Genomic DNA, 15,690 nt, shown 5'->3' on the forward strand with positions numbered 1-15,690 from the left:
TCTCTCCAACACTGCTGTCAGAGAGCCCAGCTCCAGTCCCACGACGTCCCTGGCCTTGCGGATCAGTTTATTGAGTCTATTGGCATCCGCTGCCCTCAGCCTGCTGCCCCAACACACGGCAGCAAACAGGAAGGCACTGGCCACCACAGACTCATAAAACATCCTCAGCATTGTCCGGCAGATGTTGAAGGACCTCAGCCTTCTCAGGAAGTAGAGACGGCTTGGTCCTTTCTTGTAGAGGGCACCAGTGTTCTTTGCCCAGTCCAGTTTATTGTCTATGTACACTCCCAGGTACCTGTAGTCCTCCACAAAGTCCACACTGACCATGGATGGAAACGGGTCACCGGTGACATGGCCCTCCTCAGGTCCACAACCAGTTCCCACCACAGCCCGATATTCGCCTTCATCACCATATTGTTGATACATCCAACTATAGCAGAGTCATCAGAGAACTTCTGGAGGTGGCAAGTAGTTGAAGTCCGTGGTGTAGATGGTGAAGAAGAAGGGAGAGAAGACTGTCCCCTGCGGCGCCCCAGTGTTGCTGACCACCCTGTCTGAAACACAGTCTTGCAAGCGCCCATACTGTGGTCTGCCAGACAGGTAGTCAACAATCCAGGACACTAGCTTCTCAGCTGTCAGCTTCTCACCCAGTAGTGCCGGCCTGATGGTGTTGAAAGCACTGGAGAAGTCAAAGAACATGACTCTCACAGTGCTCGCCGGTTTGTCCAGGTGGGCGTAGGCGCGGTTGATCAGGTAGATTGCGGCGTCCTCAACTCCAAGTCGGGGCTGATAGGCGAACTGCAGGCGAACTTCACAGAAAAGGTTGCCACTCGGTTGTGCTTCATGCTGTTGTTGACCACCACTATAGATGAATATTATTATGTCTCTTTACTATAGATAAATAATAGCGACCAAAATAGTAGGCTATATGTGACTAGCCTAGGTAAACCCAGCCACCACGTGACCTGCTCTCTCAGTTCCCAGTCACTATCGTCTAGCGAACGGGCCATTCAAATCGATTTCTGCGGCGATTGAAAGACTCGCGCAGACCCGCAGCCACCCCGCAGCCAATGAGTGACGGCGTGACTGCCAACATCAGTCCTGCCGTGATCGGCCAATCAGAGAGTGCGTCTTTGTCAATGACGTGTAACAGCTGCAGCGGCTTAGCACTACCTAGCCGTTAGCATTTGGCCTCTCTAAAGCATAGCTCCCGAGCTAGCTACTAGCTGGCTAGCTATATGGCTATGCAACTACGTGAGGAAATTCAAGTGAAAACAGCTGTTGAGGTTGAGGTCTGTTGATCAAAATAACACCTAGCGTTATCGAAATCGGATTTTAGCGGACCATACAAGCCAGGGCTTCAGAGCTGATCACCTGGACACATTTTATGGCGAAATTATCTGATAAACTTGTCTGTGCTGCTCTGTGGTGATCAGCTAATGTCTTCATAGCATTGTGATTATGATTTAATGCATTATGGAAGATAAACGCTGGTTTAACATAATTAAAATAATTCCCTACCAAACATGTAAAGTGACGCTTCTGGGCAGTAGACCATTTGGGCATAACATTATGTAATGTGACATGAGATCACCACATTTCAATAAATATAACGTTTTTGCACATTTGAATGCTGCTGGTCGTTTGTTTAATGCTGTATATATTGGATATTTAAAGCTGATACACAACACAATTGTGTTGAGGTAATTCTGCAAAGCTCAGTTAAAAATATAACATGTAACACTTTACACAATCAAATCTAACTTATTCACAGCAATACACAGTCCAGTAGTACAGTGGGCTAATTGTTTGAATTATATCAAAATATATTTGCATGGTGTAGCATGTAATGCAGATAATGTAGCTAGATACTCTGACACAGAAAGGCAGACAAGCTAGCAGCAGGGATCTTGTCACACTGATTCCAGATAAACTCCTCTGTCTAGCCAGCTATACAATATTGATCAAAATAACACCTATATCGAAATCGGATTTTAGCGGACCATACAAGCCGGGGCTTCAGAGCTGATCACCTGGACACATTTTACGGCGAAATTATCTGATAAACTTGTCTGTGCAGCTCTGTGGTGATCAGCTAATGTCTTCGCATTGTGATTATGATTTAATGCATTATGGAAGATAAACGCTGGAAGGCTGGGTAGCATTAGCTGACGTCATCCAGGCTACAGTAACATTAGGCTATTATAGTTATGAAAACGCTGATTCAAACGTTACAATAATAAGACACAATAGGAGCCAGTTACCCTACTGTAGATAGAGAGTAATTTCAGACCACCAGATATCACCATATTTATGTTATTAAATGCTGTAACGTTAACGGTAATTCTCATGTGTATGGTTTATTTATAAGCATTCATTGATTGAAGCAGAGTGCTGGTCGGTTAAGTTTCTCTGTAGTCATGTCCTCTGCTCCAATCTTCGTTCGTAGTTTCTTCTGTCTCTCGTCCAGCAGCTGCTGATGTCATCATTATCCACGTTATTGATTATTATTTATAAAAAAAATCTCGTGTAAATATTTTGTGAACGCACCAATAGTTAGAGAAGGAAACCTCTCTTTGCATTTTATTTTTTAATAAAAGTAGGCTACTTGTGATATCTCACGTGGTCGATCATCATTGCAAATTTATGTGAACAGCTAGGTTTAATGACAAATATGGAATATCACCCAAGGAAATACCACGGTTTAATGCCAACAGATAAACCATACAGATTTGTTGTAATTGTGAACACATAAGGGAGCAAAGACATGGTTTTCAAGTATAACACAACTTTTATTCAAAGACAGGATTGAAAAATATAGGTCACTTGTATTCACTTCAGTAATGTCAGGTCTCAGTCGCATTCACGCTAACCTCTTAACGTCTAGCTATAGCTAGGTTACATCTGGATTACATCTCGTTCTGGAGCGAACCCCTCAGCTGAATTCACGTTGGAATATGATATCAAGGCTTGATACATTTGATTGTAGCTACTCATACAGCCGTGTGGAGCTTATCTAGCTAGGTTGCATCTGGAATATGATATCAAGCCAGTAATGTAGCTAGCTAGCGTTAAATAGGTTTATCTGTAACCACGCTGAAATGTGAGGGCATTAACGTTAATATTTCAATTAGGTCAAACACACCTTACCGTTATGACTGCGGCCGTTTTGGATTAACATTAGCGTTAAGTCCATGATCAAATCTAGCATTTCGGTATATTCAGTGTGTGTGTGTGAAAAGGATGTTAGCATGCTAGCATTATTAGCACAGAATGTATACAGTCCATGGTACAACGTTAGGCCTTCAAGTCCTGAGGCGAACAGCACCGGAGGATGAAGTCTGCAGACTGGCTAGGCTCTTGCATTCAGTGTCCAACAAGCACGCCTGTTTCCTCATCAGGTTGGCAGCAGCTGACTGAGAAGGGTTTAGAATTAATACCTGAAAGAATAAACAGAGAGGACGTCAGTACAGTAGACACATGTAACAGTATAGATCCCCGTTATGAGGTCTGTTGATCAAAATATCACCTCAAGCTATATCGAAATCGCGTTTTAGTGGACGGGCAGCAATCATCCAAACGGGTTCATAGCTGGTCTGCGGCTAGCTAGTAGCTAGCAACGTAGCCATCGATTAAAACAGCGTTACATTTATGATCTTTTAGTGATGTTGGTAGACACACGTAACAGTATATCCCCGTTATGAGGTCTGTTGATCAAAAGATCACCAAACGCTATATCGAAATCGGGTCTGAGCGGACGGGCAGCGACCATACAAAGGACAGCTTGTACAAGCTGGGGCTTCTCATCACCTGGACACATTTTACGGCGAAATTATCTGATAAACTGGCTGCGCATAACATTACTTATTTGCGGGAGTGCACGGGGGAAGTGGAGATTAATCGTGCAGCACTAGTACATTAGGTTATAAGTACATACCTCAGTCAGACTCTGGCAAATCCGACATGATTTGCAATCCTGTTGGTGTAGTTTCACACCAACCCTCTCCAGGCGTAGAAATACCCCCTTCTCGAGTGGTTTGCAGCTGCCCAACTTGCCTTTAGAACGAAGGTTTATCTTACACAACCTGCAACCTGTGGTTGCTAGCAGTAGCCTAGTGAGTTAGCTAGGTGGAGTTAGCTCGAGCGCTAACAACAAAGGTCGCAGAGTGATGACGCCATCTGCTGCACTGCGCATGTGCTCTGTGCACTAAACTGGTTGGATGATGGTTGCGCAATGGAGTGGTCTATCGGGGGGGGCCCAACAACCGCAGGAAATCGATTAACAATGGTGGGATTCCAGACCATAGTGACTGAGAACAGGTCTGAGAGCAGGTCACGTGGGGGATGGGTTTACCCAGGCTAATATGTGACAGTCCCCTGAGTTGGGTTGCACATTCTATTCCACATTCTATGTTTTTCATTTCTATGCTTTGTATTGTGATTCTGTGCAACAGGTACCTGGAAGGATGGAGTTTTGCCTTCAACCTCCATCTGAATAATTTATTAAACGAGATAGAAAGTAAACTATGGATCCCATGAGGTGTGAGCATCAGTGAAGAGATGTTGCATGGATGAAAGCAAAAACAATAATACATGCGCAGAGGTAGAGAGGGGTCTCTCTGCTGGGCAGGCCCAAAATTGTAGTGGGGAAAACACCAGGCCCAGGTGCTTACAACTACGATCACATCAGCACTCCCCCCTTCCCAGGTACTTGGTGCACAGCATCACAATACAAAGCACAGAAACGAAACACATAGAATGTTCGTCACAACCCAGGGTACGGGCACAATATATAACACAGCTACTTTATAACCTAAACAAATCCATATGTTGCATTGTCTGGTGAAAGGGGTAGCAAGTAGGCAATCATGAAATCGCACAAATCAAGATTTTTAAATGTATTTATTTATTTGGAGGGGGTCCACTTTTTTTCATATTACGCAAGATGTTGAAGAGCATACTCAATACAAGGAACAACATTTTTAGGATCACTAAATAAACTAACAAACTAAGCTTGTTCAGGGCAAACCAAGCTTGTTCACCAATTTTCTCTGACAATTTTCTCTGAATGTTGCTTTTAGGACTACAGACTTTCAAATAAGCATATCTTCTTCACCTATTTTCAGATTTCAATGTATTTCAATGTCACCATTTGAAAGCTTACAATCTGACCTTTCATCAAAAAGACCATGCCCTACTTGTTACCCCAAATCACTAGTCCCTGTCACATAATATAGACTGCGCACATGCAACTCCTGCCACTGCCTGCCTGAAGAAATATGGTTAGGCGAGGAGAAGAGGTGTCATTCCTGTCAAAATGAATAGGCTAAGACGAGATGTGTTCAATGCTGCCCAAAGCAGACCTCAAAAATAGTCTACATGTATGTTAAATGTTGTAATATATAAAAATGTTAAATAAACCTTATGTGCATTTATTGGTAGTTGAAAAGTGAAAGCGAGTGAACCCTCTCTCTACCGTTCAACCCCATACACATACTGTACGCACGCACATGGACACGCACTCACGTGCACGCACGCACACACACACACACACACACACACACACACACACACACACACACACACACACACACACACACACACACACACACACACACAACAGCCAAACACTACTTCAGTACTTCAGACAGCCTCTCTCCTCCCAACCCCCTGCTGTTTCCATACGTGGCGTAGAGACATGCTCACTACCCGTATTCATTTGATAAAGATGAAAACACAATCAATACAGTGAGCTGGGAATTGGAAGTCATTTTCATTAGAGCTGCTGAGAGTTGTGCAGTCATTACCAGCAGATAGCACAGGGGGCCCCGGCTGCAGGCGGCCATTTGTATTCTAGACGCCTGCCCTTCCTCTCTCCTTGTAGCCTCGTCCTCCTCTGTCTGTCTGTCTATCTGTCGGTCTTCACTCTACCCTTCTCACCACATCCCCTCCGCCTAAATAAACCACTTCTTTCTAGGTCATTTCTCTCAGTCACTCCATCTCAGGAAAAGGCTTTTCCTGTCCGTGTCTATATATATATATTTATATATATATTTAATGTTTTATTTCATGTGCAGAAGACTTGAAATAGACATGGCATTCTCTCAAGCTGCCCACCGCAGCCATTAAACGCGGTTTGTTTGCTTTTTTGCTACCGAGCTCAAACTACTATTTTGTTTATTTATTTTTTGTTCTTGGAGTCTTCTTTTTATCCCCCCCCCCCCCCCCTCCCGTTCCCATTTAATCGGCCCCTCCCTGCCAAATCTTTTCAAATGGAGGGAAACAAAGTTAAAACGGCAGCACAAAATGCAACGAGAGAGGGAGCATGGGCACACGCTCCGGGGAAATAACAGCGGCTGGCGATGGCCATTGAAAGTGTTTTGTCTTCTTCTTCTCTCTTCACCCTCGGAGGCTCTTACCTCTCCAAGCTCATTGTCATAAAAATGGAATCTGTCACCCTGCTATAAACCTCCTTCAAGGTAGAAGAGGCAACAAAGACAGTGGATGGGTAGGCACCAGTGTTGGGAGTCGTTAGGGACTGTCCAATATTTAGGTGTGTGTGTGTGTGTGTTTGTGGGGGGGGGGGGGGGGGGGTGTGTGTGTGTGAAAAAAGGGCCCATCAGCTGTTGAATAGTTTCAGTGTTGGGCATGATGTCACCGTCCCCAGCTGGAACAAGAGAACGATGCATCCTCAATGATGGTACTGATGTGCTGATCCCTGCTCCGTGATCTCTTTCCATATGTACGTTTTTTTTTTTTTTTTCATAATGTACGTTATTTATCAGGCCATAATCCCATTGCTCCTCACTTTCTTCCATGCCATTTTGTTCCCGGAAGATTATGGCTGCGGGTGCTCTGCTATGGCATTCTCGAGCTGGTGCCATAATGTTAATGAATGATAATTAAGGTCCCATGAACGCGTTTCCCATTTACCAGTTATTTGGATTCAACAACATACGCACAAGAACAGGACTGAAACATGCTTCCGAAAATTTGACAAATCTGTGAAGTTTTTAGTTAGTATTGTTTTACGCAGAAATGTACACAGGCATTTAGACCATGGCACACTAAAAGTCTCCATTGAAATCCAGAATAGTGCTAACACTTTCAATAATTTATTGTCAAAACAATCATTATGATGATGATGATGATGATGATTATTATTATTGACATTATTAACATTATTAGGCTTTTGGCAGGTCTACAGTATAGTTTACAGTTGACTCATAAACTGTAAAGAGTTGTGCAATTGTGCAAATATTACTTGAATAGCCAACTGATGTACTACTATACTACGCTTTCTTTAGCAATTATTGGGGACTGGACTTTATGTACACATACACATGATGCTTCTGTTGTTATTCGCCACTATTTGAGACATGGGTCTTTATTGAAGGTTTTACAGTAACGGTAATATTGGACGATAAATATGTATTCAAACAAACTGCAATTCTTAATAAAAGGCAAATTTGAGCTAGTTTAACCACAGATCACAGTATGGATCACTTGCAGTTTGAGAGACGTTATCCCTGCGATGTGAGCAGTTACCGCTGTCTTTCAGACCACAGCGGGTGAACTGGGTGAAGGTGGACGACGACGTACCATCCCATGCCGTCATCACTGGTGGTGACCTGTACATCGAGAACCTCAACAAGTCCTACAACGGGACCTACCGCTGTGTGGCCTCCAACTCAGTGGGCGAGTCCTACGATGACTACATCCTCTATGTCTATGGTATGCCAGCCTGACACTCACCCTGCAGCTCCTCTCTCTCTCTCTCTCTCTTTCTTTCCATCTGTACCTCTATATTAGCTTTTCTTTCTTTGCCATTCCCCACTTTACTTTGTCCTCATTCATGCTTTTATTGGACATTGTCCTCCCAAGCGTAGAAGAAATAATAATACGGCCGCCTTCCTAATACAGTTGCACATCCTTTTACACCATTCATTTGCCCTAAGGTTTAAAAAGCCTTCTTGAACCTGTCTCCACCCCCTCATCTCCATCTCCATTCATGATTGAAGTGGAGGTAATATCAATCAATCTAGGATCATAGCTTTCACCTGAATCCGCATGGTTGATTTCATAGAAGGGGCAGGATGTCCTAATATACTGTACAGTCACATTTAACACTATGGGGCCCTATCTTCGCAAAAGCGGTAATTTAGCGTTTGAACTCGTTTAACGCTGGCGCAATGCAAATTGGGGGCGTGCACAACCGCATGGCTGTTATAATTGTACTGGACATAGGCATGCCACATGCCAAACCAGGCGTTTCAGCGATAAAATATGGGGATAGATGTCATTATCCTATCGTCAGCAGCCGCAATTACTTTGCTCTAAGAGCTTTGAAAAGCACCGCTTGAGCAGCGCTTGAGTGCACCATAATCTCTGCGCTGCGCAGCGCAGACACGTCATTACGCACGGATGTGCCACCCCAGGACATCAAATTCTGCTGCTAAAATTGGGTAACCAGCAGATTATTCGGTGAGGCAATCAAATTACAAATTACGCATGGGGAGAATTACAGCATGCCTCACACAAACTGTATTACAGGGACTGCAAGATGGGAATCTGGATTGATTGATGTAACGCCCAGGCATTGCCAGGCCACACCTGTGAATAATTCTGGTGGTTAACACCGCCCAAATCGTTTGCACCGTGCATAAATGATTTGGCACGCCTCTAATCTGCGCTTGCGCCCGTTGTTGTGATGAGTTATGCTCCCCCGTGAGTAATTGCCATCCCCACCATATTTTGGGGCTGTTTAACTTATAAACACGGAGGTCATGTCTACCCAAACAATTATATCATTTTTAAACAGTTATGTTTCTGTATAAATCATTACAATATCCCCCCGTGAGGTGGGGATGCGTTTAGCTGCTGCCGGGCGGGGGTGCAAAACTCGGCATAACACCTGGGGCCGGTTGCACCAACTGGTCTTACACTGGTCTTAAGCTAAGTTGGTCGTAACTTTACGACCTAACAGCTACGCCGGTTGCACCAAGACGGCTTAAGCCTTCTTTTCACTACGACCAGGCGTAACTCCTACGCCTCGTCAGGAGGAGGCGTAGAGCCTGCCTGTCTCCGCGGAGACCTTTTTGAGTTTACCGTCATCGTCGTAACACAGCCAGTTCGCCGTCTTTGAAAGCACGACGTTAGATTATAACTAACTAGTTGTGTGGCTTAGCCTTCCCAAATGTTGCCGTTAATTTTTTAGAATGTAATACATAGAATTGGGAACGTTACATTCAATTTCATTCAGACTGCCTGACACTAATCGCTGCCGCCATTTTCCCCCGGGGCTTCCACAGGAGGAGGGGGGTGGGAGGAGGGAGGGTGTAGTGACGCACATACAGTAGTGGGTGACGGCGCGAGGCACATTTGTGGGCCAATCAGAGGGCATTCCCCGACAATTCACATGAACGCGCATTGCTACGACCAGCGTAGTACGGTCGTTTTCACACATATTTGGGTCGAGCCAGGCGCTGCCGCAGCAGTGAAAAGTATACAATGTTTCAATTTTCAACTAGAGCGGCTTCGTTTCACATGTGTTTTTTATCACCGCGCCCAGGCCGTCGTTCTACAGAGTGGAGCGTCATGTATCCATGCCAACCAGACGGAAGTAAACGCGTATAGCGTAATTCCACCCGGAAAGTATGCCCGGCGGGATGTGAACTGAACGATTGATTGAAAAGTTTATTTCTATAGGGACAGATACATAAACATAGAGCATTCACAGTCTTTGTTATATATCCTGACATTTATCCTAAGCTAGTTTGCAATATTTGTCCCTAGATGGAGAATGGAGAATGAACAACGCTGTTTGCTCTTGGTACTGCTTTTTGCATTTTACATCGTTTGTCTCTTTCAATATCGGGAAAGTGTTGAACTTGAAAACGAGGCACGGCTGCATCTGGAAAACAATGTTTTCATGTAATGGAGGCGGCGGATGCGAATCTCCAGACAAAGCAGGACAAGGCGCAGATTGATTCTGTTGAACCGTGAAGCCCTCACCATACGCAGATATTATCGGCGAACAGCCAGGTAAGTTGTAAACATTAACGTTTGTAACGCTAGGCTTGCTATGCCCTTGGTGGTAATTTGGCCAATAACTGTTTATGCAATGTTTGTGAACGCCGAATTGACGTTAACATTAGAAATACAGCATTAGAACGAGCTGAAGTCGGCGCGCGTTCACACATCACTCGCGCCGTATTTAGGGTAGGGTTAGGGCGACGCAAGCCGCTCCGAAACCACCCTCTCCAGCTGAACCGAGAGCGAGTGAGTTACGTCGACTACGAGTTCGAGTGGCATGTTCACACTGACCCAGTCGCGCCGTGTTTGGCCCTAAAACTCAGTTAAGTCGACCTAAACGTTCCAGTGTGAAAACGACCTAAGACCGACGTAGGAGTTACGACCAGGCATAGTTAAGACCAGTTGGTGCAACCGGCCCCTGGACACTAGCGTAAGGCGGACTGCAATCTTCCCTGCCTTAAAGCCCCAATCAGTAAGTTTTTCACCTTAAAGGGATAGTTCGGTTTGTTTGAAGTTGGGTCCTATCAGCTAGTCAGATACACTAACGTAATTCGGTACAGTGGTCTGGAAGCGAGGCGCAGTGTCTAACGAGATCCGGCACCCAGAGGAGCAGCCTCGCGCAGCCTCACCAGCCTTTTCTCTCTCAGTACTGGGGGTCAACAACTAAAACGTAATTTAGCCACCTCAAACAACGCCCACCTAAACAAATCGACATGCACGCTCTATTTGAGAATTTTCTACGCTTTACTTTTCCGCCAAACAGTCATTTCATTCGGTACTGCTTTTTCTCCCAACCGTACAACCACCGTATTCCTCCGCTAAAGCCAGCACAGAGCACAGAGCCGCGGTTTACAAAACAGGAAGGCTTAGAAGAGAGATAAAACACTGACTTACTTTAGAGACAACAAGTCACCTGGCCTCTCTGGTCTGGGTCGTTTTCCACAATTTATCCTGGGAATGGTGAATAAGGTCTGCAGCCAGGGCACCCAGGCATTTAGGCAGCAGGCGCATCTCTCTGCCTGTCACTCTCTGCAAAAGTTCCTCTTCTGTATTCTCTCTGGTTCATAATTGTATCCTCTTGTCACCAAGGTGAATGGCATATCATCCTCGCTATCAAAATCACTCATATTTTCGTTTGTGTATTCTATTTGTTGTGTCTTCAAACCGGGAGAAATAAAATAGCCTACCCCCAAATAACTGCGGAGTAATCCAGTGCTGCGGCTCAGAGCTGGCTTTTAGCGGAGGAATACGGTGGTTGTACGGTTGGGAGAAAAAGCAGTGCCGAATGAAACTGCTGTTTTGTGGAAAAGTAAAGCGCTGAAAATTGTCAAAATAGAGCATGCATGTACACGGATATCGATTTGTTTAGGTGGCCGTTGTTTTAGGTGGCTAAATTACAGTTATAGTTTTAGTTGTTGACCCCCAGTACTGAGAGAGAAAAGGCTGGTTTGGCTGCTGCTCTGGGTGCCGGATCTCGTTAGACACTGCGCCTCGCTTCCAGACCACTGTACCGAATTACGTTAGTGTATCTGACTAGCTGATAGGACCCAACTTCAAACAAACCGAACTATCCCTTTAATATAACAGCTTTTTACTCATTGAAGATGGTAGAGTGACTTGTAACAGGGAGAATGTCACCTCTATTGATCACACACCACCCTCCAAAGGCCTCTTCTGGGACTAAGCAGTTGTGTGCCTGCGTCCCGGAATCAAGATGCGCGTTGTGTTCATGAAAACAAGGAAGCAACTCTGTGCAGATTTGCTACGAAAATGACGTTTCACGTAACTATGGATTATTATTTCATCATGTGGTGAGTACCCGATGTCACAACATGTACATAGAGCTTTCTGGTGCTGTATTTTGTTGACTTTGAACGGCGATATCGATACCGATACTATTGCACCCAGACGGCGCAGTTTCTCCAATAGCAAAACTTGTAAAAGTTGCTGAATGGGGCTTTAAGGCACGTGCAAACAGGTGCGCAAGTGCAAATAGCGGATATCGCCTGTACCAAGATAGGGCCCCATGTCTCTCTTAAGCCTGCAATAAGCGATATCAGACCTTATAACCAACTCTGAAACAATGTGCTACTGTATGTGGAGATTTCATTGAGACAATGATATATACAGTGTATATAAAAAAAGCATTCTCATTCCCAATGTGTCCTATGTTGAGCCCTTGGCATCACTTCTTAACGCACACTACAGCGTGCCCTTTTTTGTAATTTTATGATGCCACCGGTTACATTCCTCTGCCATTAATTTGAAAAACGTCACGTAGGCTAGGTTAATTTCAAAATGTTGCGGCGTTGGTTACGCTATGTTTAGGCAACTAAAACAACCGGGTTGAGTTTAGGCAACTAAAAATATGGTTACGGTTATAGTTTGGGTTAGGCTTAAATAACAAAAACGTGTAGACTTTGAACACGCTGGGACGTGAACTTATAGGTCTCCAGCGTGAAAGGCAAGCATTTTACACCTCCACCAACTGTGTTGTGAGAGTTCTGTTGGACTTCCTGCGTTGTGAGAGTTCTGTTGGACTCCCTGCGCCTCCAAAAATGACCAAAAAGGGTTAGGCTTAAAAAGGCTACCTTTCGTCATAGGCGGAGTTTGACTTTTAGCTTTGACTTTTAGCTACAAATCCGTTTGTAGCCGGATTTAGAGGAATATCTCATTTTAAGGCTGGCATCATCAGGGTCTCTCTCTAATTATTGTTTAATAAGTATAAGAAGGGAAATATAATAAATATTAGAATATGAGTAGAATTACAGAAGATTAATACTCATTATATGTTTAGTAATGTAATGTATATTATATAGCGCTTCACTGTTCACTGTTGCTTTTGACCGTGCTCAAAGACACTTTACAAATACCTGTAAAGTGGCACCCCTGGCCCCCCCATTAACTCTGCCCATGCCTTTTGTGTCGTACAGTATAGTGACGCAGAGAGACTTGGTGTTGGTACAGTATAGTGACGCAGAGAGACTTGGTGTTGGTACAGTATAGTGACGCAGAGAGACTTGGTGTTGGTACAGTATAGTGACGCAGAGAGACTTGGTGTTGGTACAGTATAGTGACGCAGAGAGACTTGGTGTTGGTACAGTATAGTGACGCAGAGAGACTTGGTGTTGGTACAGTATAGTGACGCAGAGAGACTTGGTGTTGGTACAGTATAGTGACGCAGAGAGACTTGGTGTTGGTACAGTATAGTGACACAGAGAGACTTGGTGTTGGTACAGTATAGTGACGCAGAGAGACTTGGTGTTGGTACAGTATAGTGACGCAGAGAGACTTGGTGTTGGTACAGTATAGTGACGCAGAGAGACTTGGTGTCGGTACAGTATAGTGACGCAGAGAGACTTGGTGTTGGTACAGTATAGTGACGCAGAGAGACTTGACAAATAGTCACCATAGGACGAGTTGTGAATGAGAGTGGGCCGGATGTAAACCAATATACACAGTAGGCAGCTGTGTTGCTATTTCACCTCTTTTCTAAAGCTTCCACTAGTTTAAAACTAGCTTGTCTCCTCCCTCACTGTTTAAAAGTGGCACTCTGCCCCTCCAATTCCTGAAAAAACAAATCTGGTAAAGTGAGGCTAACCCCGGGAGATTTTCCACAGGTACATTTAGCTAACATTTATAATTCCATTTGTCCTTTGTAGTCCTCCGTAGTGCAGTAGATTTGCTGTGTTATTTACAAATGTTTTGCGGTTTGGGTCGCCCACTAGTGGTCAGAAAAATCGCTTATTGTAGTTTTAAACAAATACACCAGTTTTGGGGAGATTGTCCCATCAACATAAACACCATAATCATCCACGTGTCCCCAAGTAGATTGTTGGCTGTGGTTCTCCATGCGAACACTTTAGCATACTGATGAGTGACACTAGCATTATGCAAAGAAAATTGACCTTTTATTAATACAAAGGTTCTTACGGGTTTTATTTGAATGTCCTATACAGTAGATTCAGACATTTTAACAATGAAATATCAACTCATTAGCCAATGCTAATAGCCGGGTTTATTTTTGTAACTACATTAGGTGAGCACGAGCAGTGATCATTAGCATGCTACCACTCAGACTGTGTGTGCTGAAGTGTTAGCATCGACACGCAGATGATTTTGGTGTCTATGTTCTTATCACGGGGGCACGGTGGCTCAGTGGTAGAGCTGTCGCCTCACAGTCAGAAGGTCCTGAGTTCGATTCTCGCCTGGGACACTGTGGGCGCTGTGGTTGTGTTCCCCCCCATATCCTCAGTGCCTACTGCCCAGGTGGGGTATCTCGTCGTAAGGGCCTTTCTCTCTGTGTGGAGTTTGCATGCTCTCCCCGTGCTCCCCCAGGGGGTTCCTCCGTATATAACCCCCCCACTAAAAACATGCAAAAGATCAGATCGTCATCGTCATCCGACCAGTGATGACAACATCCGAAGTTGGCCCCCGGGCGCTGTACGAGAAAGCGACCACTGCTCCTGGCCTGCCCCCCGGAGGAAAGGACATGCCTGGATGGGTTAAATGCAGAGGACACTTTTCACCGGCCACCATCAGCATGTGTGTGTTGTGGCCGCATGCATGTATTGTGGTGTTCGTGTGACAATAAAAGACGGGCTTGTCCGTTACGAGAGAGAGTTACGAGAGAGTTTTTATCACTTAACGCAGGAGTTCCCAAACGTTTTCATCTTGGGACCCAAAAGATACATTTTGTGTCTCCCTGGGAGCCAAACTCACACACAAGACTGAAAACGCCTAAGTCGACCAACAGGCCAATGTCCCATAAAGTTGGTGTATTGTATTGTACTGTATTAACGGCTAAATTGACCAAGATAAAGGTGGTGTATTGTATTGTACTGTACTGGATTAATGGCTAAATTGACCAACATAAAGTTGGTGTATTGTACTGTACTGGATTAACGGCTAAATTGACCAACATAAAGTTGGTGTACTGTATAATTGCTTTAACCTGTTTCCATGCTGCCACATGTCTTTCTCTGTCTTTTCATGGCTTTGTGTCGATGGAGGCGTCCTCCTCTCTCACTATAATCCCTTTCATCCCCATAGCATTATCTCAGCATGCTTTTATAGGGTTGATACCAATAACATTTTCTCCCTAAGCAGGCTATTACTGTCTAATGTGCTCATTTTCCCTGGCCAAAATGACTTCACTATCACTTTTGGTAGCTCCTATAGCTGAGCCCACAGAGACATTATTTGGCCACTATTGTCAGAGGGAATTAGCAGAGTGGAAGCCTCATTTTGATGTGGGGTGGGAAAGAATGGAAGGCCGATGGCTGTCGGACGCCAGCTGAATGGATGATTTACAGCAGATTGAGATGCTGTGCTAATGATGAGTGCAGGAAAATAACAGAGGCTCCATCAAAAACCAGGGAACAGCCTATTGCCACCTGCTTTGTCACAGCTGTTCGGAGTCTATTACTGACATTGCACTTTCAGTGTCCATGTGTATGTAACCTCGCGTCGCCAGGCTCATCTCGGCGAGAAAGTCATTGGCTCCGTCAATCAGAGCGGCTTCCGCTCCCTCCTCCCTGTGTGTCGCTGTAAATAGTGCCCTGCCGCCGCAGTGAAAACACGCTAACTAGCTAGCAAGCTAACGGCAGAAACCTACACGCTAGCTTGTTGCTACACGCGGAAAACAGCAAGTTG

General features: G+C 44.7%; 1 protein-coding gene across 1 annotated transcript in view; it reads left to right on the forward strand.

Annotated features, from left to right (window-relative positions):
* cadm1a (cell adhesion molecule 1a) overlaps positions 1–15,690 on the forward strand; it is a gene marked incomplete at both ends in the record, with an annotated part of 848,087 nt that overhangs the window by 711,297 nt on the left and 121,100 nt on the right. Inside the window, one exon of the mRNA XM_083642420.1 lies at positions 7,562–7,734. Coding sequence (XP_083498546.1) covers positions 7,562–7,734 — 173 coding nt within the window. The remainder of the gene's footprint in view (positions 1–7,561; positions 7,735–15,690) is intronic.

Source organism: Poromitra crassiceps (assembly GCF_964638095.1).
Source record: "Poromitra crassiceps genome assembly, chromosome: 1".
Lineage (NCBI taxonomy): Eukaryota > Metazoa > Chordata > Actinopteri > Beryciformes > Melamphaidae > Poromitra > Poromitra crassiceps.